A 26,718-nucleotide genomic window follows, 5' to 3' on the forward strand; every position below is an offset into this window, starting at 1 on the left:
ACTTCAAAAAAGGTCCTCCTTTTTGAAGTTCTCTATTCGACTGTATTTTTTTGTATAATATGTTACGCTATAACTCCGGTTATTTATGAACAGATTTTAATGATTCTATTTTGTAGGAAAGAGGGTACCTCAGTAGAAGTCCCATTTAAATTTGGAGAAAATTTTCCACCTCTAAGGGTCGTATTCTAGAACTCTACTCAATGCTCAAGTCAAGACTTGAGTATGATTCAAAGCACTCGAAATCATACTCAAGTCCCTGCCATTAGAGTCGTATTTCCAGTACAATCCTGACTTGAGCATTGAGTAGAGTTCTAGAATACGACCCTAAGAGTGGCAAACTAGGGAGTGAATCCGGTTTCACGCACTTTCCGGTAACCGATTTCAAACTTTTGAGGTCGATTTTTTTAGTAAGATTATCTGAGTAGGCGCATCAGTAAAGTATACCTATCGGGAAAGTAGACCAAATGGGAGAGTTGACCAAACGGGAAAATAGACCAAACAGGAAAGTAGACGAAATGGGAAATAGACGTATCGGGAAAAACAAGTGGATCGATCGGGACAGTAGACGAATAGTGAAAGTTGATCGATCGGGAAAGTAGACCGATTGTACCGAAGGGCCATTCTAAATGACATATGGATACAATTTAGAATAGTTCATGGTTTGTCAAAATACCTCGCTAAGCTAAAGTATATAATAATATCAAAAACATTTGTTTTTACTAAAAACATAATATAATAACTGACAACCAGTAACGACATAAAAAAATACACGTTTATCTGAAAATTAAAAAGTTTGTCTATAAACGCTGTGACACGAAGTTCTTATGGCCTAGATTGAGATTCGATATTTTTGAAGGGCCCGTGTCGCTCTTGCAAGATCCAGAACGAGTCCACCACCTTTCCGTACTGGTCGACACTGACCTAAAACAGATTTTTATGATTACATTATGTGTGTAAATTACATTTTAACAATAGTGTTATGAAAGAATGAAAGGAGAAGTAGGAGTGATCATAATTATAATCCCATTTATACGTCCCACTGTTAGGTACGAGTCTCCTTTCAGGCGAGGGTTTAGTCCGCCGTCCGTCCTTTTAGTCCGCCACGCTGGCTCAATGCGAGTTGGGGACTGCACGCGTTTGCCGAGGGTTATGAACATTTATCGACGTGCAGGTTTCATCACAATGTTTTCCTTCACCGAAAAGCTTATGGTAAATTTCGAATTAAACTTCGCACGTAAATTCAGAACATCGAGTATATAATCAGAAATAGAGACGAAATGTCATTTACTTTGTTTGAAAACTTTTCTGCCAAATCATTACTGTGACAACTACGCTCCGATTGGCCAGCCCGAATTCGAAACAATTGAATTGACTGATATATCAATGATTTCACTTCAGATAGACCAGTTTAACTTGAGCTTTGCTATAATGGACGAAAATTGAAAAATTACGTATTTAATATTTAATTACCGAAGAAATGTGATTCCGTTTGTTGTGTAATTAGATGTTTTACTATTTTTCCCACACCACCGAATGGAACAGCCCCCCATAGTTAGAGATATTAAGTTTATTGCAATAAATACATAATATTTTTTGAATGTACGCAGAAGTACACACAGGTCAGTTGTTGGCGCTGTAATATTTCAGTTTTCTAATGCGTGATTTCAGCGCAAAAGAGAGTTGATATTTAAAAGTGATATAAGGCCCATTTTCCTGAAGAGTTGCCAGGGATGGATGGCCTTCACTTCGTCTCTATTTCTGGTTATAAAGTCGATGATTCAGAATAACTCAGCGGTGCGAGTCCATATTCGAACCCACGGTCTCTGTTTAAGAGGCAGTACGTCAAACCATTCGGCTACCACGGGCTATTAAGTCTTTATTTAAAGGGGAATAAATCGGCATTTTTTTTCTCTTTTGTCTTACAACAGATGGCCTCTTAGGGTCGTATTCTAGAACTCTACTCAACGCTCAAGTCAGGATTGCACTGGAAACACAAGCACTGGAAATACGACCCTAATGGCAGGGACTTGAGTATGATTTCGAGTGCTTTAAACCATACTCTAATCCTGACTTGAGCATTGAGTAGAGTTCTAGAATACGACCCTTAGAAATTAACGCCAATCACTTACAAATCCCAGTCTTTTTTGGACTCTACAATTCATTATTTAATATTACATTATCTTATTTATGACTTTGATCATGAATAGCTTGAAGTGTCTCGTCTATGCGTGTACCTGTTCGAAGTAGAGGTGTGTGCCGTTGTGCGCTCGGAACCGCGTGAACCCGTAGTCGCTTGATCGGAACGCAGACCACGCCGGTGGGTTCGCTGCAACCACACAGTCGGTACTTTATTAAGTAACAATAGAAGTTGTAAACAAAAACAACATAGTGACAAAACAATTTAAAACATGAGTTTTACTTTTTTACGATACCAAGTGACAGAAGGAGTCGTGCGCCTGGGGTTAAGCAACACGCCTGTCCATAGCCGTTGCAGTGCCACCCAGAGCTTTAAATCGCAAAGATCTGATGGATCTCATGAAATCTTATGTCTCTATAATTTCACCATGCTCACATTACTGCTTGGCAGCAGAAATAGGTAAGGTGGCTCTACTTCCCTGGACAAACTCTTTCACAAAGAGCTCCACTGCTATTAAAATAAAATTAAACTTGCAATAAGTTGTAAAATTGTTGTTTTTTTAAAATTTATTTCACGACGTTGGATTGAAGTCCAGCAGCTGAAATATTAGAGGTAATAAACATCTGTTACTAACATACTATATTAGACAACATACTGCATTGATCTGATCCCAAAGTAAGTAACTATAGCACTTGTGTTATGGAAATCGGAAACAACGCCGGTATCACAAACACCCAAACCCGAGACAATATAGAAAATTAGTTTTCTACATGACCCCGTTGGGGATCGAACCAGGGAAGTTTTTTTTGGGATTGCAACACCATGAAAACCAATGTGCAAGTCAATTTTGCCATATTTTTATTTTTAATGTCCGAAACGTCATGACAGAAAACTACTATCAATAGGGTTTATTTATTTGTCAAATCACTGACTATATGAAATAAAATACAACTGACCAAGTAAATTTTTTAACCAAGAGTTTAAAAAACTCCCCAAATATTTATTTCCCCGTATTGTATGGTACTACCACTAAGTTAACAATATGACGCTGATATCAGCTATCCACTCTATGTTGATCCCTCGGAACACTACAAAAGGCCTAAAACGTGTATTACACTACCAATTTCTAGGGCCCTGTTTCAAGGGTGGACGTGGCACTTAGTTAGTGAACCGCTTATTATACTACTCTGCCAAACATGCTCTAACTCATTTTGAGCGCAAACGTCGAGATCGTTGTACGTGTGACTATCATGGCGCCATCGAGTCTCGTATTTATTGTTGTTGTTTCTCTTCGAAATTTTCGTAATTTTGAAGAAAGATTTTAAAGCCCTCGGCCTGTACATCCTTCTTCGTATAGTCTTTGTGATCTTTCTTCCATAAATAGAGCATGTCTTTATACATGTGTATCAGGCACAACAAAACTTATTTTTCTTTACTGCAAAAAATGACGATAGCAAGACAAAATGGCTGCGCGAACCAGACAGTCGCGCATCGACTGATCTCCCTAACTGCCCTAAGTTTTATTTTAATACACTGCCCGAATTGTAGGGCGTTGCAGATTGGGACGAAATTGTATAATAGACGTAAAAACGAACAAAAATTATCGAACAATACTCACAAACAAATCCGTCAGTCTTCTCCCTGCATCCCGCCGACCCGGTGATGACGTGAACAGGCGCCCCCGGGTTGATGTACGCGCCGCGGGTGCCGTTATACACTTTGTGGTCGTACAGAGGCCACGTGCGCTCGTAGGAATGTTCGTGAGCCCAGATCACCACGTCCACGCCGAAGTCTTTTAGCAATGGCTCTAGACCTAGAGAGTTATGCCATAACCGTTATTATTACCGCAACCGATTGCTAGCACCAGCCACTTGTTAATTCTAAAATTGTTTTATACTAGATTGGTTTCGCTACTGCAAATTTTAAAATGTTTTATTGCTTACTATTTTTTTTAATACCATCTATAGGCTTTTTAAGTTGTCAAAACAATACACAAAGGTCGTATATCATCTGTAATTTTTTTCTAAATAGCATCTGAGGGCGCACGTGCAAGCATGCGTCTGTGTAAAGCTAAGTTGGTCAGTCTACATCCTTTCAAAATTCGTTAAATTAAGCAATATCTTTTCCTAAATGACTTGTCTAATTAATAAATTAATTGTGTAGATAGATGCTTTTCAGAAAAAAATAAATACTTAGCGAAAAATATCGTTAATTACGTTATTTCTCGCTAAATATTTATTTTTTTAGTCGATGTTAATCTAAGTAAGTTTGCCTGCACATGTTCTTCACATAGTACATAAACTAAATCTATATTATATATATATATATATATATATATAATATATAAACAAAAAATTGAATATATATATATATATATATATATATATATATATATATATATATATATTTTTTTTTAATTACATATTTTTCTTAAGTGATGATAGATTATGATTTGACAGATTAGATAATGAAATATTAGAAACGTACAATGACTCCTAGATTGTTTTATGGTGACGTTTCCGATGACGATCTTGAATGTAGGCCACCCGTCCTAAACAGCCAGAATACTAATGATAAGCAAGATAATTGGTCGAAACACAAGTTTGAGCCAGCATTTAATGTTTGCAACCCGCCTATTTACCGATAGATACTACGGAATGGGCATGGTATAGATTCTACCAGCAATAGGTATATCGATGACGATTTCTTATTGTTGATTTTTTTTTTTTTTTTTTTTTTTTTATGCCAGATAGTAGGCAAACGAGCAGACAAGCTAATAAATATTTGATTGTACAAATAGAAAACAAATTTTGAAAATTGGAAGGTCTTTCGGATTGACTATAGAGAATTAAAGGCATAACAGTTTAAAACAGTCACGCTGCAAAAAAGCGGTTGTAATAAGGAAACAATCTAAGATTTGACAGTGCTTGTTCCAAATATTCGGTGAAACAGTTTGTTTCACCGAATTTCACGAGTCTGAAAGTTAGAATAAATATGTTTCTGTTAATCTTTTACGTTCGTTCCTATTTTAATAAATTTTGTAAATGACATACTAATCTAACTACTATTAAGTAAGAACGTGTTAATGATAGAAGTAATATCTTATTTTTTGAGAAGAAATATTAATATCGAGTTCTTAGGTTTTCGCGGTTGTTACACATAGGAAATGAAACTATTTTTCCGGATTTAAATCAGTCAACCGTGACTATGGGTCCTGTAAAGGGCCCACAGGTAAGAAATATTAATTTTTTTAATTCTAGTTATTTTGAGTCTTTTTTTTCAATAAATAATATTTTATTCAATTATTCCTTTAACTTAATTGCTAATTAGTCCACTTACAACCATTCAAAATGTTAAAAGGACATCTTAATATAGTGTTGTTGTCCTATTATATTGAAAATCTGGTTTTCCCGAACAAACATTTTTTTCAATATTTTTGTCATACTTTCTAAAATATTAACAACAATTCCTGAAAGTTTCATAAAAATATTCTAAAAAAAGTCTTTGAGTAGGCAGGAGGTAGGAATAATTAGGGACAGCATAAATCGGCGGACGGCGGGTGAAAGCATCGAAGAAAGGTAGATTCCAGCGCACACGTGGATTTCGACGCGTACCGGTGGATTCCAGCCCACACCGGTAGACTCCGGGGTCCCGTCTGCCGGTTTGCGCTGGGCCGTAGCCGTCGATTTAATTCGAGTAAAATTGATAACAGTAAAATGGCAACATGAGCAGCAATGTAGGGGATATCCGATTGGGTGGGTGAAGGAGCAGTATAAACGATGAAACCTTGTCTTCTTCGTTTGAAAAAAAGGTAGTATCTGTATAATTTTACAGTTTAAAAAAAAATAGGATCAAAGTTTATAAATAATTATGACACATAATTTACACACATAAATATACAATATAACAATGCCAGACCAGTGGGGTGGAGGTAGAGACTGCAATACGAAAGTGCTACGGCCGCACGCAGTAATAGCGGTCTTCCTAAGATAGTCAATAATGATTGTCATGCATACACAAATGTGTCTATGTTAACAGCAATGTGTATAATTCAGGGATTGTATACAATACCTAGTCATTCTATACGATACCGGGTCTCTTCGGGTAATGTATATAATAGTTAATATTTTTTTAAACAAATATCGTTTATAACTTATTTACTTCTGATGACCTAATTATTTTTACAAGATGACCTATAGTAACACTTGGACGTGCATAAAATATTCTTAACACACAAGCATTTCCTATTACCACATTGCTTTGTGTACCAGCATTTAAAAAATTTTATACATTACCTAATGCACGTTTGGCATTGTATAGAATATATAGGTATTGTAATGAAAACCGAATTACTTAAATGTTAAAACTCACTAAACATTCCCAATAAAGGTATTCCCAATCTTGTATATTCGTATGGACAATCGTCATCGTCATCGTTGCTGCAATACATCGGTCTGTGGCCGTACAACACGATCCAAGGTCGCTTTGTCCTGTACACCAACAAAGAATCATGCATTGTTCATGCGACTCACCCATTCCTATGAAGGGGAGTCCCACTCGGTTGGGGAGGAAGCCATTCCAGCAATCGTCATATTTGTTGGTACAGTACATGGGACGGTGGCCGTATACTATGATCCACGGCCGTTTTAGCCTGTTAAGTAATGCACGTGTCAAGTTGTCACTGTTGAGTGATTTGTCAATGTCTAAAATATCATAACAAAATTGTAGGCTAAGCTATAGGCTGGCAGACAGTAAAGGACGGCGTGTATCGTAATCATATCACATATCGCACTTATGGTGAAAAAGTGAACTAAGTTATCCGCACACGCGATACATGCAGCCGTAGACGCATACCACACCTAGAGGTGCCGGTGATGATTTTATACCGATTTATCGGATATCGAAGTTATAACAGGTAAAAGAACTAATATTAATTGCTATTTGGGTAACTACTCTAGCAAACCATAAAGATTTTAATGCCTGGGTCTGTCATTTAAAAAAAATAAACAACTTCAAAAATACGTCACGACAATCGTGTGTCTTATTGTTTGGGCTGGTGATTTCGGTGTTTATTTATTGAAAACATACCGTAAGTACCGTTTTTTAAGTTTACCCTGAATATAAATGTTTATAAACTATACGTTAAGGAGTAATTTCATGGTAAACGTTAGAACCATTCAAACGGAATATTGTCATATTTATCCAAGTACACCAAAAATTTCATTAGTGCTTTTTAAGTGCAGGATTTGCGGTGTATTACTGCATTTTATTTGAGATGTTTTTGTTGGTAGTACGGAGGGTATTTATTTAGCAATGCAGAATAATAATTTTTATTTATAAAAACTTGTATTTAAACTGAATGCTTTTCTAATTTGCGAAACCAGATAGCCGCCATTTTCCGGTAGGAGGAGCGCATCGCGTGAGCGGATATATTGTGTAAACTTTACAGAAAACGAGTTAAAAGTTTTGTGTTTAGGGCTACTGAGCACATTTGACGTGAGATCTTATTGCAATAAGGGTTGCGCCCTCTATGGAAAAATTAAGGAATACATAATGTAAAAACATCTCTGATTTTAACCGACTTATAAAAAACGAGGAGGTTCCCAATTCAACTGTATTTTTGTATGTATGTTACACGATTACTTCGGCATTTGTGAACTTTAAGATTTTAGTTGTCCGGTACAATCGATTGCATTTTAATTCGATCTTAATAAATGTTTTTATTTTGTAATATTACCCTTATTTGTTATTACTGAACTGGTATAATAATACATTTTATGTGCCGATGCATCCTCGTAAATACGTCGGAGCTCTCTCTATACATGTTAAAAATTAGTTAATAAGATCATTTTAACGACAATAGAAGTCAAGGTCGGTGTTTCTAATTATATGACCACCACTGCTTGTAGTATGTCTTTTTGGAGACAGACTAAAATGAAAAAGTTCGTTGCGCAAGAGTGTTGCCTGCATGCGAGCAGCTAGTAATTGCAGTCGATACATATTCTATCGACTATCGACTGAATATTGATCACGCTTTTGGAATAAATAGCCGAACTTGATCTATAATGATATATAAGCACTACACCAAGAAAAGTACATTTGTGTATGTGTAAGATTATCTTTACATCTCTCGTTCGCTGTCGGTGAAAGAGCTAAAAAACATTTTAGCTATACCCGATTTAAATACTCGTATAAACTAACTTATACAGGGTTATTCGTAAACCTCGCAGGACTAATTAGGTACTATTATATTAGTAACATCATAAACAACAACTTTTGTTCCGTGTCTTTTTACAAAACATTTTTCGCCCGAATTTATTTTTTTTATAAAAATATAAAAAACAATATATAAAAACACAAATCAAACACATTTTTCAAGTAAAAGTAAAATAAACGTACATGTGACTAAGACATTTTCATTTGTTGTTAAATCTAATTCAGAAATAAAATTAATATAATAAGCCACATCCAGTATAGGCAGCGGCCGAAGTCTGCTAGTACATCTGTGGTTGCCCTTATTAGTTAATAATATATTTTTTGTAAAATGTTTCTCTGTGTTCTTACGTAACTGAATTACTTGTAATTCTTATTGAGAATAAATGTCTTAAGTTACAAATGTTTATCGTCATTTACAGGTTCCTTATCAAGGTACATAGATATGTCTGCTGCAGCTTGACAGTCAACCTGTAACCATGGTGCATGTAACCGCTTTGAAATAGCGGAAGCGGAAAAATAAAAAATACTATAGTAAGAAAGCTGAAGCTAGAAGAGATAAAAACCACGAAAATCTTAAAACCTATAACTGACCTGTTCTTAGGCCTATTAGCTTCGGCCAAATCTCGCTTGAGCCATTCGTACTGGTTCACCAACGGGCCCAGGCCGTAGTTAAGGAAGTAGTACGCTTCGGTGTTGATAGCGACGAAGTGGACCGGGCCAACATCCCAGCTGTAGAACATGCTGGAGAAGGATCCCATGCCCGGCATCGAGAAACGCTCTTTGTAATTACTGAAGTTGCTAGAAAGAAATAGTTAAGAAATGAGCAAACAGGCTAAGATCACTTTAGGTTCCGGGGTACAGTGGGCTGGAGCACATTAGGAACACATTAGGATTATTAGGAAATGAAATGAAATTTATTTGCCTGAAATATGGTTTACAAAAGATGGTACATATAATATATAATAATAGGACAGTCCTCAATTTCACCAATATAATATATTATGGTCATCTATATTTTATAATTTAACAATTTTAAAGCAATTCTAATAGCAGTACAAAGTTATTAACATTTATTAACATACTAAATTATTGGTATGTCATTACGAAATAAAAAAATTAAATTGGTAATTTTTTTTGGTCAAATAAATTTAATTAAATATTAATGTTAATATTTAATTAAATTTATTTGACCTAAATCATAGCAAGCCATTATCATGTCCTGAAGATGTAAACAAAAAACTGTTAATAAATTTTCTTTCTCTTTGGTCAAAACAAATTAAATTAATTTAAATTAAGTAGTCAAGTTTGTTGAATTTTATATGAAAATAAGTCTTTAATGGAGTAGAAATTTTTGTCTCTTAGCCATGACATTAGCTTACGTTTGAACATAGATTATTATTTATCAGTTTTATGTCTGACGGTAAGGCGTTATATATCTTTACACACATAGCCCCGCATTGTTTCTGGTAATAACTTAATTTGCTAGTACTATTATACACTAACTTGTCTTGGTTTCTTACATTTCTACTATGAATATCCCGAGTCTTTTTAAAGAGCCCACTATTGTACATTACAAATTTTGACACTTCAAAAATATACAATATAAAGGTTTACATGATTGTCGTGGTCCTAAACCGCACATTGCCCTTACGCATTTTTTTTGTGCTACAAATAATTTATTCACATCTGTTGAATTCCCCCACACAATCAGCCCACATCGAAGTAAAGAAGCTACGTAGCTATGAAATGCCTCTAAAGTCGTAGATATAGTTGAAGTATTACGTAATCTTCTTAGCACGTATACATAACGATGCAAATTATTTCTTACTGTATCAATGTGAAATTTCCATTCAAACTTATCGTCAATTGTTACACCTAAAAACTTTGTGAGTTTTACTTCTTGTATAATTTGTCCATTGTAGTTAATTTTCAGTTCTAACTTATTGTGTCTGATAGTCCCAAATTGAATGAAGTTTAATTAAATTTTTATTGAATTGATATTCAATTATTTTTTGTGAAATGACTCCACTAGTTTGTTATAATTATTAATACAAAGATCGAACACTCAGAAAAAATTCCTTCGATCCGGTCGGATTCGAACCGACGTCTTCTTGCATACCGTGCCAGACGCTATACCAACTAAGCCACGGAACGAACCAACGGACCTCACGAATTCTTCTATGTGCTTGCGTCGTGTTTTTGTACTTGGTCTTTCATATCAATTCAATAAAAATTTAATTAATACAGTGAATAGCGACATCTCTCGCCAGGACTGGTAGCTGTAAAGGTACTAACTGGGTGATAAATCTGTTAAAGATTTCTCATAGATGGCGCTACGACTAAAAAGTCGTTGAAAGACCAAGTACAAAAACACGACGCAAGCACATAGAAGAATTCATGAGGTCCGTTGGTTCGTTCCGTGGCTTAGTTGGTATAGCGTCTGGCACGGTATGCAAGAAGACGTCGGTTCGAATCCGACCGGATCGAAGGAATTTTTTCTGAGTGTTCGATCTTTGTATTAATAATTATAACAAAATGAATGAAGTTTGTTTTACTAAAGTTCAATGTCAAGTTATTATTGTTGAGCCAATTAACCACTAATGCAATTGTATTATTTATGTCCGATTCGTAGTTAACTTTATATCGTATCGTTATAGAAATGTCATCGGCAAATAATACACATCTGTGTAGTGTTATGTCAGGTAGGTCGTTAATGTAGAGTAGGAATAGAATTGGCCCAAGTACGCTACCTTGGGGCACACCACATGCGTTTACTCGATATAACTATTTATTCGTAACTACGTGAGAATGACTATCTACAGATCTTACTTCCACCGTTTGTCTCCTATTACTTAAATATAAGGTTAACCAGTCAAGTGCTAACCCTCTAATTCCAACATTTTCCAGCTTTTGGAGAAGCAAGCCATGAAAGACGAAATCAAAAAAGCGCGAGTCATGTTATAGGTACACCTTTATTTACATTTTCGACGATTTCCTGCACTAAGAGGAAAACTGCCAACGATGTAGACTTATTTTGCCGAAATCCAAATTGTTCTGACTTTATTATGTTGTTTTTGGAAGCAAAATCCAGCAGTCTTGTTTTCATTGCTTTCTCAAAAATTTTTGAAAGCACAGGAACTAATGTGATGGGACGGTAATTGGTCATGTCAGTTTTCGTGCCCTTTTTATGGAGAGGCTTAACAATTGATATTTTAAGTACTTCGAGAAAAGTACCATTTTCGAACGAAAGATTAACTAAATATGTAAGCGGCGCACTTAGCTCATTAGCACAATATTTTATAACTTTGATAAGATATGTCATCGTACCCTGTTGAGTTTGTATTGCTCAATGACCTCACTATATTCTGTATTTCCGTTGGTTGCACGGGCTGTAAATAAATACTATTTGCCAAATGTGTTTTGTTCGTGTTTTAGTTACTTTTTTTATATGAATTTCTTAAGTTAATTAAATAATTGTTAAATTCGTTCGCTATAGAGGCAGGATCATTTATTTACAATGATTTCTTTTATAAACTGGTCACTATTAAACGCATTAAGTTCTTTTCTAATGATTCCCAAGAAGTTTTTGCTTTGTTTTTTGCGTTTCTCATGAGTTGATAATTGTGCAACTTCAGAGTCAGGTTTAAACTTTTGCGCAGAATTTTGGAGTATGATCTAAATTTTTGTTTTTTAACTTTTCATTTGAAGCTATTATCTGATCTAAATTTACTTGTTTTTTTTTTCAAACAAAAAATAAATATAGGCTATTTAGATCCAAAAAAATACACACATCTGTCATGAGTCTGTTATCGTAAATCAGCTCATTTATGCACTGCGTGTAAAGACTGCTTTTTTTGATAACCTACTGAAGATTTATGAAGAAAAAGACAGTCTCCGCCGCTTGCCGTCTTTCTGCAGAACACAAAGACTTAAGAACCTATAATGCATACATTATTGTCACCGTTCAAGAAATATGAATCAAGTGGTTCACGAAAATACTTGCTATTGTATTTTATATTCAATACTTTTGTTTTGTTGTGCACGTAAGCCCGTTATTTTAGTTATTGTACACTGTACTCAGGTCTGCAGGAATAAACTTATTTTAGAAATAAGCAGAACCTTTTGTGTTTTCCTCTGTTAGATGTGATTTGTGTGTTTTTCCTGTACAACAACAATATAAATATATATTTTTTCAGGCCTGGATTAACTGGTTTATTCCGATGCCGCAAAACCAATAATAAAAAAATCACAAGTGAGAGGAATAGTAGTTGTGTGACTGTCACATAATGAAAAGCATTAAAATACGTGGGTTTATGTGTGGGTTTATGTGGGTATAAAGAGATCACACGAGTGTTTTAATGCCTAATTATGTACAGTTACATACACTGCTTTATCTACACACATATTATAAGCTCTCTATGATGTGTTCAGGAACCGCATGTTATGACTGGCGAAATGACGGCAAATAAAAACTTTATCACGCATGTCACACAACCGTAGTTTTTATTTAATTCATAGATTTACTAGAGTCGGCTGCAAGTACCATATTGTTTGATATCAAGTAGCGTGTGAAATTTGTGAAAATTGTTTGCTATTGACATTTCATTTCGAAAAAACCTTCATTTCTTGTACAGATAGAGTTCTTGACATTTGTGACTTAGGAGTAACATTAAATAGTAAGTTAACCTTACATAATCATGTGACAGCAACCTGCAAACAGGCAAGTAAGTAAGCGTGTTGGCTATTTAGCTGTAAGTTTACAATGTAAATGAATGAATGAATAAATAAATTAAAAAATCTCGACTGATATTGGAATTGAGGTCGAATCAAATTGTTTTGCTTTTCAGAGATGTTCGAAATTTGAATGTAATAATAAAATCGAATTTTATGTTATTATGAAGCAATAATAACATTTTCACAGCTAAAAAAATTTGTTCTAACAAAACAGTTTATGCTGGTCGTAATTTGCAGTTTTTGAACACATCATAGAGGGTTTATGATATGTGTGTAGACAAACAAAATTAATGTTTAAATACAAGGAAAACCAGACACAAGTAAATTTATTAATTTTAATACGACCTACTCATTCGTAAAGCTTTGTAATTCTTTATTCTCGAGAAAGTCAAAGGACAATGACCGGTACTATATAGAGGCATGCCCTAATTTTAAACTGGCATGTCCATAAGCTACACATGTCGCATTTTAAAGTAAATAAGACCTAGCTTATTAATCTATTCCTCGATTTTCATTTAAAGCAGCTGATTTTTATATTTATAATAAAAAATCTAAATTCCTAACCTATAACTGTCCAATAAATCTTAAAGAATAACATTCCATATAAGTATGGGAAAAAAATACCCAGCTGCGCGTCAGCATTCAACTACGCTTCAGTAGGGAAGCTCTTACGCCTAGTTGTGGTCACTTCGTTTTTCTTAAAAACACGGTTTATTGCAACTCACACATCTGGCAACACTGAACACGTTCTGTCACCGGACGCAATCTGTCACCTTTCGTCGCCAGTTATTAATGGCTGAACCGGAAATGCAACAGCTTTATTTTTTCATTCAAAATAAACTGCTGCTGTGATGGGTTTTTTTAATTAATGCAGGGTACGGTAAAAAATATGAATATGCTGGACATGCTAAGTAAGATGAGGGCAGTAGTATTTATCATCCTTCAAGAGTTGAATAAAAACGTCAACAAATACATACTGGTTCTCCTCGTGGTTGCCAGGGCAGGTCATGTAGGGTACGATGGCTGCGAGTGGCTGTATCTGTCTCATAAACTGGTCTCCAACCCTGGACTGCTGCTCGTACATGTCGTACGCAAAGTCGCCAACATGGAGGATCAGGTCGAAATTGTCACGCTCCGCTTCGTCTTGCAGATAAGGCAGGGACTATAAAGTTTAAACTCTTGAAAAGCGATATACTCATAACATTACACTTATTGAAACATTGTAAGGTACAGGTTTAATAACAAATATTGATGCGAAAACAAATGTATAGGTTTACGTGTTGCGTATTTGAAATGTCGCAGCAGTAACACCATTGTGTAAAGACACGGAGAAACTCCTTCAGTATTGCTCGCACACGTTACATTACGGATAAGAGAGCTAGTGTTCACGAATTATGTACTACATGATGATGTCATCGTTGTCCGCTCATCACTGCCTTATTTGCTTATCGCCCTCCACTGCGCCCGGCGTGGACTCCGTTTGACTCGCAACAGTATACTCCATAGCAGAGCTTCCATTGCAAACGAGTGAGCGAAGCGGACTGAGCGAATTGAAAGAGTTACAAAAGAGGTCGCAGAGTTGAGCAGGCTTCCAGCGGAGTCCGTATGGAGCCCGTTGATTTGCAACAGTAAATTCCCTAGAAGTGCTTCCACCGCTAACGAGTGAGCGAAGCGGACTCTGCGAGTTATGATGGGTCCGCTGTGCCATTGTGTTGCACGCTAGTTTCGAACGGATTCCGCAAATCAATAATCAAAAATCAATAAAAGATACAGGGACTTAACGTGATCAGAAGCGACTTGTGATATTTTAAGACACCTTTCTTACAATACAATTCACCTAATTTATTCAGAGATGAATTATAAATAAGTAAGAGGGTTAATTAGGGTGCAGAAAATGGGATGAAATAAAATTTCGCGTTAACTATATTTTAAAACATTGATACTGAGTTTTTTACACTAAACAAAAACTCGGTGCGGGTCTTGGCGTCTTCCCTTTCAGTGCCGAAGCGGCTACGAGCGGGTCGATCCACACGACGAAATCGCAAACAGACGCTAGACGCTAGACTAGGTACGGGCGGACTGAACACAAAGAGCTTATAGCAAGGCAAACAACTGGCTCATCTGACCCATTTCATTTCCTGCCCAGCTCACTCCGATTAGCCGCTGGTTATGGAAGGCAATGCAAATATCTATTTTCAGTGAACTCTTTCCTAGTGGAAGGACAAATCTATTTTACTCCACTTCGCTCAGCTATGTCCCGCTTAATATCCTTTCGCAATAAAAGGTTGAGAACAATTAGGGTGAGACCGGACGAGCGTAATTCTGTGAGGTGCTTTTTTTCAGTCTTGTAAGTTACTTTCGATTGAATTTCGCTTGGGGCGCCAGACGAACGTGTTTTAATCAGTTGCTTTTAAGCGTTTGTCCGCGGTGATTGTCATACACTGCTAAGGTTCCATTTTAAAAATAGTGTGCATTTTTTTAAAGACTTGGATGATATTAGATTGAGTAAAAGAGCATAAAGCATAATGATTTGACCTACCGCCTCTCAAGCAGAGGCCGAGTGTTCAAATTAGGGCTCACGTCTCTGAGTTTCTCGGAACTTTTGTGCGAAATTTAATTTGAAATTTATCATGAGTTTTTCGGTGAAGGAAAACATCGTGATGAAACCTGCATGTCGGAGGTTCACAACTCTCTGAAAATATATCTTGAAAACATGTCATGTCGTGTCAAACACACCGTCAATCTAGATTTCCATCAAACACGTACATATTTGACAAACGCATCAAACACGACCGCAGACACTCAAAAAGTTCGACAAAAACGTAAAGATTGACAAATTATTTGATTGTTTACGGGACGCTATATTACAGTGATTCCCTAAAATACATGTTTTTGTGAATTACAACTTTAAAATATGTACAGTTATTGAAAAACAAAAAAAAAACTTACATGTGCGTTGTCAGTACCCATATCTCCATAGATCGCAGCGCGCACCACCCAGTTCTCGCCCTGTGGAGGCGTCTTGAAAGTGAACCTTTCCGACCAGCCGTACTGAGATCCGCAGTGATATGCTACCACAAAAAATATAAAAACCGACCACGTGTAAATAAATACCAACTATGCAATCATCTGTTGTAGTTTTCTAGTATTGTATGGTTGATTTAACAACGCATGTTACAAATCAATCGTGATTTTACACACACAAACAAACTAATGGAGTACTTTATATCAATTCTCATGTTTATTTTTAATGTGGTTCCAAAGAGTGAAATGAATAAGTGAATCACTTATTTAATAAGTGTATTATTCTACCATGATATTAATACATTTGTAAAAATATTCCACTAGTTTGTTTCAAAGATCGAACACAAAAAAATTCTTCGATCTGACTGGACTCGAACCGAGCCGAGATACCGAGTTAACAGATCTTACGAATTTCTCTATGTGCTTGTTGCAGATCTTTGTACTAGATTTAAACGGTTTTTTTGGCGTCAGAGCCACCTTAAGGTAAAAGTGGTGGCCACGAAGTGACAACAAAGGCTGGCTCGAGTCCTGCCAGATCGAAGGAATTATTTCTTTGTGTTGTTCGATTTGCATCAATAATAACAAGTAGATTATTATACATATAATTAAGGCGGTCTCGCCGCTGCTTACTCACTGTACTTAGTATTGAAAAGTAAGTCCTTCAACAGCACTCGATGTATCCATTGACCGCGCCCATCTTTGAACTGTGTGTTCCATCCTCGGGCTTCCTTGTCCATGGTCAACGCCCCATATTGCACCCTGCTCTCCCCCGTATCGTTGAATGTTGTCCATGTCACCAATATATCGTTGGTTTTCTCTATAAAATACAAATACAATACACTCGGGTAAATGAGTGACTGTTTAAATCAGCATTTCCCAAAGTGGGCGATAACGCCCCCTTGTGGACGCTGCAGGCCTAAAGGGGGGTGGTAAGAGACCCAGAAAAAAATGGGGGCGTTGTGTAGAGGCTTAGGAGGAGATTTGTAATTTCATTTAGGAAAACTCTTAAGACACCGACTGAGCTTTCGACCCTCGACTACAACTTGTGAACGTCAACTAATATTAATTAAGAGATTGCTCAAACTAATTCGGTTCGATATTTCTCTCCGTGAAGTTTATATATCTGTCCTGTTTTATTGAATAAATAAAATAAAAATCATGTCAATCGGTCGCTCCGTTTCGGAATGAAAGTAGACACAAACAAACAAATAAAAAGGCAACAGACACAGTTTCGCATTTCAATAGTTATTAGTATTCCTAGATAGGTAATTTTCGTAGATAATAGACCGCGGGCAATCATGTTTTAAGAAGTTTTTGTTAAATAACCCGATTTGTGCATTCCTGTATTAATCGGCTGGTTCATAGAATACTTGTTCTTACTTGTTGAGTACGATTTAGCGTCGAATGAGATAAACGAGTTTACGCAAGTTTGTCTTATTCCTGTCGGTGCGTGCTGCTTATGCAATTCTATATAAACAACGTAATAATTATTTTATTTTCATTTGCGGTTTCGCGCGTAATAGATAAGCAGTACTTAAGTTCAACACTTCCTTACGTATTTCTCAAAACAAAACAATGTCGGAAGTAAAAAAGAAGAGACGGCAACACTGTGCGGAATATATTAAATTCGGATTCATTGATAAATCCCTCAAACCCATCGTCGCCATTGTGCCTTCTATGTCTAAAAACATTTTCGAATGAAGCATTGAAGCTTTCAAGACTGCAAGATCATTTGAATAAAATACATCCAGGTAAGAAAGACAAGAATGTAGCATATTTTCAAGACCTAGAGAACAAGCATAATACTCAGCCAAGTGTAGCAAAACTCTTTTTGGCGGCTGCTAAGCAAAATCACGGCGGACTTCGAGCTTCGTACAATATCACTTTGTTAATTGCTCAAAAAGGCAACCCACACAACATCGGAGAAGAGTTAATTTTGCCAGCAATAAAGGAAGTTATCCGAAAAATTCCTTCGAGTAATAATTCTGTGCAAAGACGAATTGATGAAATGGCTGAAAACATTGAAGAATCATTGTGCAATCATCAGAGGACTAGTCAATTCTCAAATCAACTCGATGAGTCCACTTTGCCAACTAATGAAGCATTGTTGCTGTCTTACGCGAGGTTTATTAAAGATGAGAAAATACGTGAAGAAATTTGTAGAAATTTAGAGACCGATACAATAGACGAAACCATATTCAATATATTGGAAACGTTTTGTGATGAGAAAGAAATTCCCTTGAAAAATATTATATCAGTTGCTATAGATGGCGCTCCGGCTACGACAGGGTGGCATAAAGGCTACATAGCGTACTTAAAAAATGAAATTTCAGATGTCCTTGCTGTACATTGCGTTATTCACAGACAACATTTGGTTGCTAGAAATTTAAGTGAACGACTATTTCAATCACTGCAATATGTCATCAAAGCATTCAATAAAATCCGTAACAGCTCTTTGAATAATCTCACTACACCAACTCACGAAAATAATGTATTTTCAACAAATATTTAATACCCCAGTTTCATGGCAAAAGTGCTCTTTATGAAAGAGATCGTCCAGGGAAGTACTGCCACAATATGTCTGTCGCCAAGCAGTAGCGTGACCATTAATTACTACGTTCTGGTTTTGATGGGTAACGGTGTTGGTGGAACTACAGGTACACGATACTTGCCGAATTTATGTATTAGGGTGGCGGGCGCAGTGGCAGTGCCCTTCAGGTCTTTCCATGTACAGGCTGTTCCGTAACAAATCACGAGTCACTGTTGAGCACGGTTCCCTTTTGAGTAAAATCTTAACCTGGATCCGTCATAGAAGCTATTCTAGATCATTAAGTGATATTGTAAATAAATAAATAAACGTCCCCTCAAAACACCAATAAAATTTCGCAAATTGCAAAACTTTCCTTCCTATTCAATCATATTGATTGAGATTCCCCGCAATGACTTACTATTGGTTTTCCGTGTACCTCTGGCAACAACCTTGGGCGAGTACCTTACGCGGGTTGGCAAATTCTTTCGCCACGATGGCAAACATGTTCAACACTTCAGCATGGCAGATAATAGCTACGCTGCCTAATTGTTAATCTATCTATACGATAAGAAGAAAATCATATTGACTTTCAATTTACTGACCAATGACATATCAATATTTGTTTACATCGATAGATCTGTAAAAATATTTGTTCCACTAGTAAATATGTTTGGGTGAGAGGTTCGATATTACCCGCTACACAAATGTTTACTAAAACTTATTTTTGAAATATAATGTACATAGGCATAATGTTAGCATGCTATGGATATTCTTACGATGATGATATATGTATAAAAATATTAGCATATCTATTATGATATTCATCAATACAAAGATAGAACACTTAGAAAAAATTCCTTCGATCCGCCTGGATTGAAACCAACATCTTGCAGCAAACTGTGCCAAATGCTTTGCCAACTGCGCCACGGAACGAACTAGCGGACCTTAGGAATATTTCTAGTACGCTATTATATTATGATACAATGAGATGAGATGATATGAGTAATGAGATTATTTCATCAGCTTTGTGTTCCTAATGACGAAGATTTCAACCGTTTGTTGTTTCATACTGAAGTTGGTTGGCTATCAAGAAGCAATTGTCTGACTCGATTTTACAACCTGTTTGACTTTGTGATAGAGTTCTTGGAAACTAAAGATACAGAATTGCGCAACAAGCTCATTACATCAAAGAATGATATAGCTTACATGACTGCATAAATTGTTCAACGACATGAATCTCCAACTGCAAGGCGATGAACTAAATTTAATTAAAACAAAAAATGTCGTTGCTGCTTTCGCAGCTAAACTGCTTCTACACAAAAAGAATATGGGCAGACGTGAGTTCCACAATTTCCCAAATTTATCAGTATCCTGCGATGACGACGACGACGACTTGTTTGCCTACTGCCAACATTTGGAAAACCTCCACATTGACTTCACCGAACTATACCAGGACATTTTGAACTTAGAAATACCAGACTGGGTGTTGGATCCGTTTTCAAATGTCAACACAGCAATATCACCTCAGCTGGATGAAGAACTTATAGAATTGACAACGAACGAGGAAATAAAAATCAAGTTCAAAAATGGCTACCAAGAATTTTGGCTACAAAAACCGGTCCCGCAATTGTACCCTGGATTGTGGTCAACCGTTCAACGATCCTTGATAGCATTCCCATCGTCATATTTGTGTGAACGTGGTTTTAGTGCTGTGACAACGCTGCTTACTAATAATCTCAGTACAGAGTACTAAAAAACCGACCCTCAAAAGTACGTGGAATTACGTCTATTTGCTAAGTTTTATTAAACTAGGGGACTAGTTCGCCACTATATAGGACTTGACGCTGGAGATAATAAAAATAGGTTCTCACTACGACACTACTCAAAGTATATTAGGATATAGGAAGAAATAGCAAAATCAACCATTAAAGCAATTGCTCCTAAATTAAAGTTAGGCGCTATTTATAAAAGTGAATCTTCAGACGTGAACAGCCACCCTTCGAGGTGGATGATTTTCTTCAAAATGAAATGCGACCACTATGGAAGTACCCCCTTTCCAACAAAAAAAAAGAATCATGAAAATCGGTTCACAAATACCGGAGTTATCGCGTAACATACATACAAAAAAAATAAAAAAATAGAACACAGTCGAATTGAGAACTTCCTCCTTTTTTGAAGTCGGTTAAAAAGAGAAATCGTTTGCATGTTACCGAACGTGGTGAATTGCCGATTTGCATAAACATAAAAATCCTCCATTTTGCCAACAAACTCCCGACCGTATTTCCTAACTACAAATTTATTAACTGCCCACCAAATGTACGGCCAACCCAGGAAAGCATGCATCGACAACCACGCAACTGAAGCTGCCACATGCAGTTGAAGTGTAACTACATGCAGTTGAACGTGTTAACTGCTGACACGCAGTTATCTGATAACAGCCTGACATACACCACATACATGCACATGCTAAATTCTTACACCATACACATGTCAAAAGGACAGCCTGTGAGCGCGCTACAAGCAAATGATGTTTGATCATATTTTAGATGTTAACCAATAATCTATCTAATAACTGCCTCCGAAGCCGAACGGTTACCATGCCAGACCGCCACGCAGAGGTCCCAGGTTCGATTCCCGGGCCGGGAGAAATATTTGTATGGCCTACATTTATTTCTCTCGTGAGTTTGGGCGTAATTTATGGTTGCTATGTGTGTGTCCATGATTGTCCATGGCACCCGCGACACAGGGTTTCCCTAGTGCTAGGGTTTCCCTAGGGCTATGTTGAGTGAGTGTGCGTTATTATTATCGTCAATGGCATTCAACGGAGACAATATAAAAACTAATATGAAGAATCGACGTTAATAGTTTTCAGTTAAATAACATAGGTTTAAAATTAGTCCTTCATAAAAAGTTATACATTTTCAATGCATTTTCACAACAATGGATATAAAATTTAAAAAAAGAATCTCCTGTTATTAGAATTTTTTTTTTAGATTTTGAGAAACCAGTAAAAAGTTGTACAAACACATTTACTATATTATTCGAATGAACATTAAACTACGGAATTCCTAACGGACTAGTTACACAACCTGGCAAATGTCTCTGAAAAACATAACTCTTTTTTTGACGCCAACATATGTATTTGGATAAAAGTTTCTTGATCCCAAAAGGTTAAAAGTTATCAACAACAAAATAAACCGTGTGCGTGTGTGTGCCTATACGTGACTAATGTATAACATGTTTATAGTCACAGCAGTCAGTATAAACAACACAAGCTTATTTTGCTACTCTAGCCTAAACAATTGGCCCATGCTTCTTCCATACTGGCAATAAAAGTTTTATACGACAACTATGTTTTTTTTACTAAAAACCAACCAACCAACATAAACATATTTATATACTATATTCATAGCTTCGAAAACGGAAACTTGAGTGTTGCATAAAAATGGAACTTAAATAAATGGAAGGTCAAAACTCATTATCATTATTATGAACTTCGTGTAAACATAATGTAGATAACCATTATCTGTGTTGCATCCGCAATTCTTATAGTTGCAAAGTGATGATAATGAATTAATCCTATTAAAATATAGTAAAAACAAGTTATTTGCATTTATATAGGTACAGATTGTAATATAAAAGTGACAAATTCCAGCTACATACTGCAGAACACTACACAGAGTCATTTTTTAAACAGTAACTGCCTCGACTATATTACATCATAAACAATAACCTTTGTTTCATGAAAATACAGCAGTGTTTCTTCAAAAGTCTGGTCACATATGTCACTTTTTATTTTAGATCCAACTTAAAAATAAAAAATTAGTTGACAGTCCTTTGCAATCATTTGTTTTAATTTCCTATTAATACAAGTTTCTCAAGTGGTGCGTGGTTGGCTTTGCATTTTCATATATTTTTCTAACATTACAAAGTTTTTTTATTTGCTCAAATTTTCAGCATTTTCTACTTTGTTGCAAAATCTAAAATGCATTTTGTTAAATTTTGATTATTTGGATAAAGGTTGAGTAAGGCTAGTTTAGCCTTTACCTTTAGTAAACATGCAGACACTGACAAATATGATCGTCTACACATGTAAGCCAAATAAGGAGTTTATGAATATGACCATAGTGTGGATGGTTTATTTGCGTACTTGTCTATTTTATGTGTTTAGGTGTGCGTCGAGAAACCTACCAGCGCGCGGTAAAGCGATTTTGTTTTTTCTGTATTTGTCGCATAGGCAAACAAGGCAAATACTTTATCACACATGCTATCTGCACATAGTGATAGTTTGACAAATACATCAAATTGTCGGCTTATTGCAAGTCATTAATTGCAATATAATTTATGCGGCAATTAATGACTTCTTGCAATAAGCCGACGAAATACACAAATACAAATAGTCATGTAAAGTTCCATTATTTTAGGCAACTTAGCACATTCAAAACTGATCACGATCTTACACAGCATGTATTTAGGGTAGAATTTGCTATGAACTAGCAAAATGTTTCAATACTGGTAGGTACCTGAAAAGGACAGTCGTAAATCCTATCATATCACACACTCACAGTATATTGGTTGGTTACCTCTTTCCCTTACAGGGGGTCTACTCTCGATCTCCGTCCGACATCCGTCCGAAACAATTAATGTCAAATAAGTAATATTCAACAAAATTAAAAAAACAAGTATCCAGTATGAAGCTTGCAAGCAAGTATTGCTTATTTGGCAGTAATTGTTTCGGACGGATGTCGGACGGAGATCGAGAGTAAACCCCCCTGACCCAAAAATTATATTAGATGGACTTGTAAGTGTATATTCGAATGAAAACTAAAGACAATAATACAATAGAACTAAAGGTACACACTTAGGCATTGTTCGTTACCAGACACTGTTATTAACAGGAAAATATAACAATTACCATTTCCTTTTCTGTTATTAAAACTGATGCTCATAATAATTATGTTTTTAATAATTATTTCGTACGTAACAAAGTATACGTAAGTAAATTAGCAAAATAGGTTCAATTAAACATCAACTGTTTAATTGAATAAAACATTTATAATTATTGGACATTGATACACATCGAGTTCTCAGGTTATCGCGATTGTTACACATAGGAAATGAAACAATTTTTCCAGATTTACATCGCGTAATGTATTTCGTTTTTTCAAACAAACCAACGGTTTGTTTCTGGCCCTATACAGGTCCCATGGACACGGTTGACAGAGTCAAAATATACGCAATTTAAATGCGGAAAAATAGTTTCATTTTCCATTGATACACTTTTATCATAATTATTTTAAAATCACGCACCATTCATCATTCAGCACGTACCATTGACCGCGTATATTTTTCTAGTACTTTGGTACTGTTTTAAAGTGCTTTTCCACCGGCGAGGCGAGACGAGACGAGACGAGGCGAGGCGAGAATTGAAATCTCGCCGACCTATTTCCACCAAAAATTGCCATCGCGATCAAGCGCGATCATGCGCGGCCTCGCGCGAGCAATCGCGAGCTCGCGACAGGGTTATGGATGGTGAAGACACAGTTCTGTTCAATTCGTCTAGCGATAAACACGCGGTTAAATTACCATGTTCCGCAAATTCTTATTATTAAATATGTTAACGAAAGAAGAATCAGATGAAGATACTGTAAGAAGAAATAATCATGTTGTAATATAAGCTGTTTATACACTCTAATAAATATATAAATAAATAAAAATAACTTTTTCGAAAATAACTTTTTTATAGTTAACTTTTATCCCAGGGCAAAATTAACAAAATACACAAAAAAGTTTACAACTGGCGCTGGTATGTTTACATTATATTGCAACTACATTGTGTATATATATTTTTTAAAACGATGCTATGTTTTAAAAGTGGTTACATAATTATGATAAAATCACAATCCTAATCGTGTACATTTCAATGCAATTATAAATATATATAATATGCATTGTATAAATATTTACGAAAATGATATGGATACATGTATGACACCAGGAGTATAATATTTTTCATGAACTCAGTTTGTTCATTTTTGTCTGAAATAAAAGTATACCGTGTTTAAATGGTGTCGTGATTACATATATTAATTTATTTATATATTTACACATTTTGAAAACAGCACAAGGTACAATTTTTTTAATATCTAATATTTACATAATTTGGAAAATGTGTGAACATTTACATTTCAATGCATGCGACAGTATCCCACAATTTCGCGATTAACATTAATAACCATCGCGAGCACGCGCGATATAGTACGGGACATCGTGAATCGTGTTTCGGTTGTAGCGTTAATAGAGTCTTTGCCGGCAGCAATACGGTTCAATGTAACATCAACAAATATTTCAAATCTCGTCTAGCCTATCCTCGTCAATCCCGACCATTTCCACCGAAGATGCGTTAGGAGAATTGATATTTTGCCACACAAGTTTTAAAAGTCGTCTCGCCTCGTCTCGTCGCGTATCGCCGGTGGAAATACACCCTTAATGGTCCATCCACACATATCCTGGCTATGCCCGGGACGTGGACGGGCCGTGCTCTGTCAGGGGTTAAAAAAATACCGTTGCGTATATTTTGTATGCCCTCGTTCACACATATCCGTGTCCGGGCCGGGGCCGGGACGGACCCACAGTTCATACAAACTAGCACGTCCCGGCCACGTCCCGGGCACAGCCCTGATATATGTGGATAGTCCTTAAAGCTGTTTTGAAGGAGGTTATAGTAGGTATAAATTGAAAACTTACCTCCAAAAGCTATATGTATCTGCTCCGGTTGGCAGTACGAACAATTGTACACCGGTCCCGGCTCACGTACTGTCCTTATAGACGCTTTTACTGCCCCTAAGCTTAATAAAATTAAAAACAAATACATATCAGTTTGATTTGAGCAATAAAAAATAAAACGTATAAAAAACAGAGCCGCCGCAGCGTACGTCTATCCTCAACCACAATCGTTTGAGAATTGATGACTATATTACTATTGTTTACAAAAAACTTCAAAAACGAGTAATTTCTGTAGATGACACAAACCATGGACAAAATAAAAAAGCAATCGACCAGACCACAAACTTCACAGAATCGACATTTGACATAAGCAGTGTTGCCAGGTCAAATCTGAAAAGTCGGAAGATATTGAAAGCAAAAAACAGTAGATTGATGAAAAAAAAAACAGTAGATGCTAAATTTACCTTCGAACACTTTTAATTAACTTTCTTAAGACATTGACCTTACGACTTACAACTAACAAGAACTATCTTGTAAAAAACAAGTCCACGACGAAATAAGTAAAATTAGAAAATAAAATGATGAAATCTCAGATTACAAAACAATAGGCAGATGGTGCATACGTCACAAACGAAGTGAAGCCACTTTTCATTTATTGTGTGCGTGACAACTAGGAGGGGCACTGAAGGGACATGCGCATTTGTGTGCGTGTAAGGTTGTCAGATTCTGCGAAAAAACTCCCGTGTCTTTTTCTGTTGCTTTCTATAATACTGTTACATACTGGAAATCAATCAATCAAAGAAAAAAAGTTAATACTTAAATGTTATTACTTGATTTACATCACACAAAGGAAAGAATATTTTATTAAGATATTTTAAATTGGAAAACTTTGATAGGTCAAAATATGTATTACAATCACAGTTACTCAATATCCTAATAACCTTTACTTTGTACACAATTTTTATAATACTACCGTTTCGCGTCTACACATTGAACATTCGTTTCTAATTTTGATATGTAGCGCATCTCACCATCAAATAGTTTTCTATTAAAATTTTTATTGAATTAACTTTCTGATCAATTCCATAGCATTGATGATTGTGTTCTAATTTGACAAAAATTGTTTGTTTCCCAACGAAACTCACGAGGTCATGTGCATACATTATAATCATTTTTTTATTTTATTGACGTTTTCTTACAAAATCACTCTGTTTGTGTGTGTCTTGAGCACATAACAATGAAAGTTCTCTGTGTCTATAGGGTTAAAATTTTAACTGTTTTTGAACATTTTCTTTTACATAGTCACATTATGGCGATTAGAGATTGGTTTGAGAATAATTTAGTTCTGAGT

At 35.9% G+C, this 26,718-nt stretch overlaps 1 protein-coding gene across 2 annotated transcripts; it reads right to left on the bottom strand.

The window, feature by feature from the left end:
• Window positions 1-599: 599 nt before the first annotated feature.
• LOC113239655 (acid phosphatase type 7) lies at window positions 600-25,530 on the bottom strand. 2 transcript variants are annotated; one of them, XM_026476721.1, is made up of 9 exons: window positions 25,389-25,530; window positions 16,746-16,928; window positions 16,037-16,158; window positions 14,065-14,249; window positions 8,945-9,151; window positions 6,509-6,627; window positions 3,756-3,950; window positions 2,235-2,326; window positions 600-921 (listed from the first exon to the last, which is right to left on the bottom strand). In XM_026476721.1, the coding sequence occupies exons 1-9, from the start codon at window positions 25,513-25,515 to the stop codon at window positions 823-825; spliced, it is 1,329 nt and encodes a 442-aa protein (XP_026332506.1). In that variant the 5' UTR covers window positions 25,516-25,530; the 3' UTR covers window positions 600-822. The 2 variants fall into 2 exon arrangements, with proteins under 2 accessions (XP_026332506.1, XP_026332505.1); XM_026476720.1 differs by lacking the exon at window positions 6,509-6,627 and adding an exon at window positions 6,670-6,788 and having other exon boundaries at window positions 601-921.
• Window positions 25,531-26,718: the final 1,188 nt, after the last annotated feature.

This window comes from Hyposmocoma kahamanoa, unplaced genomic scaffold, assembly GCF_003589595.1.
Source record: "Hyposmocoma kahamanoa isolate Upper Pololo Valley unplaced genomic scaffold, ASM358959v1 114, whole genome shotgun sequence".
NCBI lineage: Eukaryota > Metazoa > Arthropoda > Insecta > Lepidoptera > Cosmopterigidae > Hyposmocoma > Hyposmocoma kahamanoa.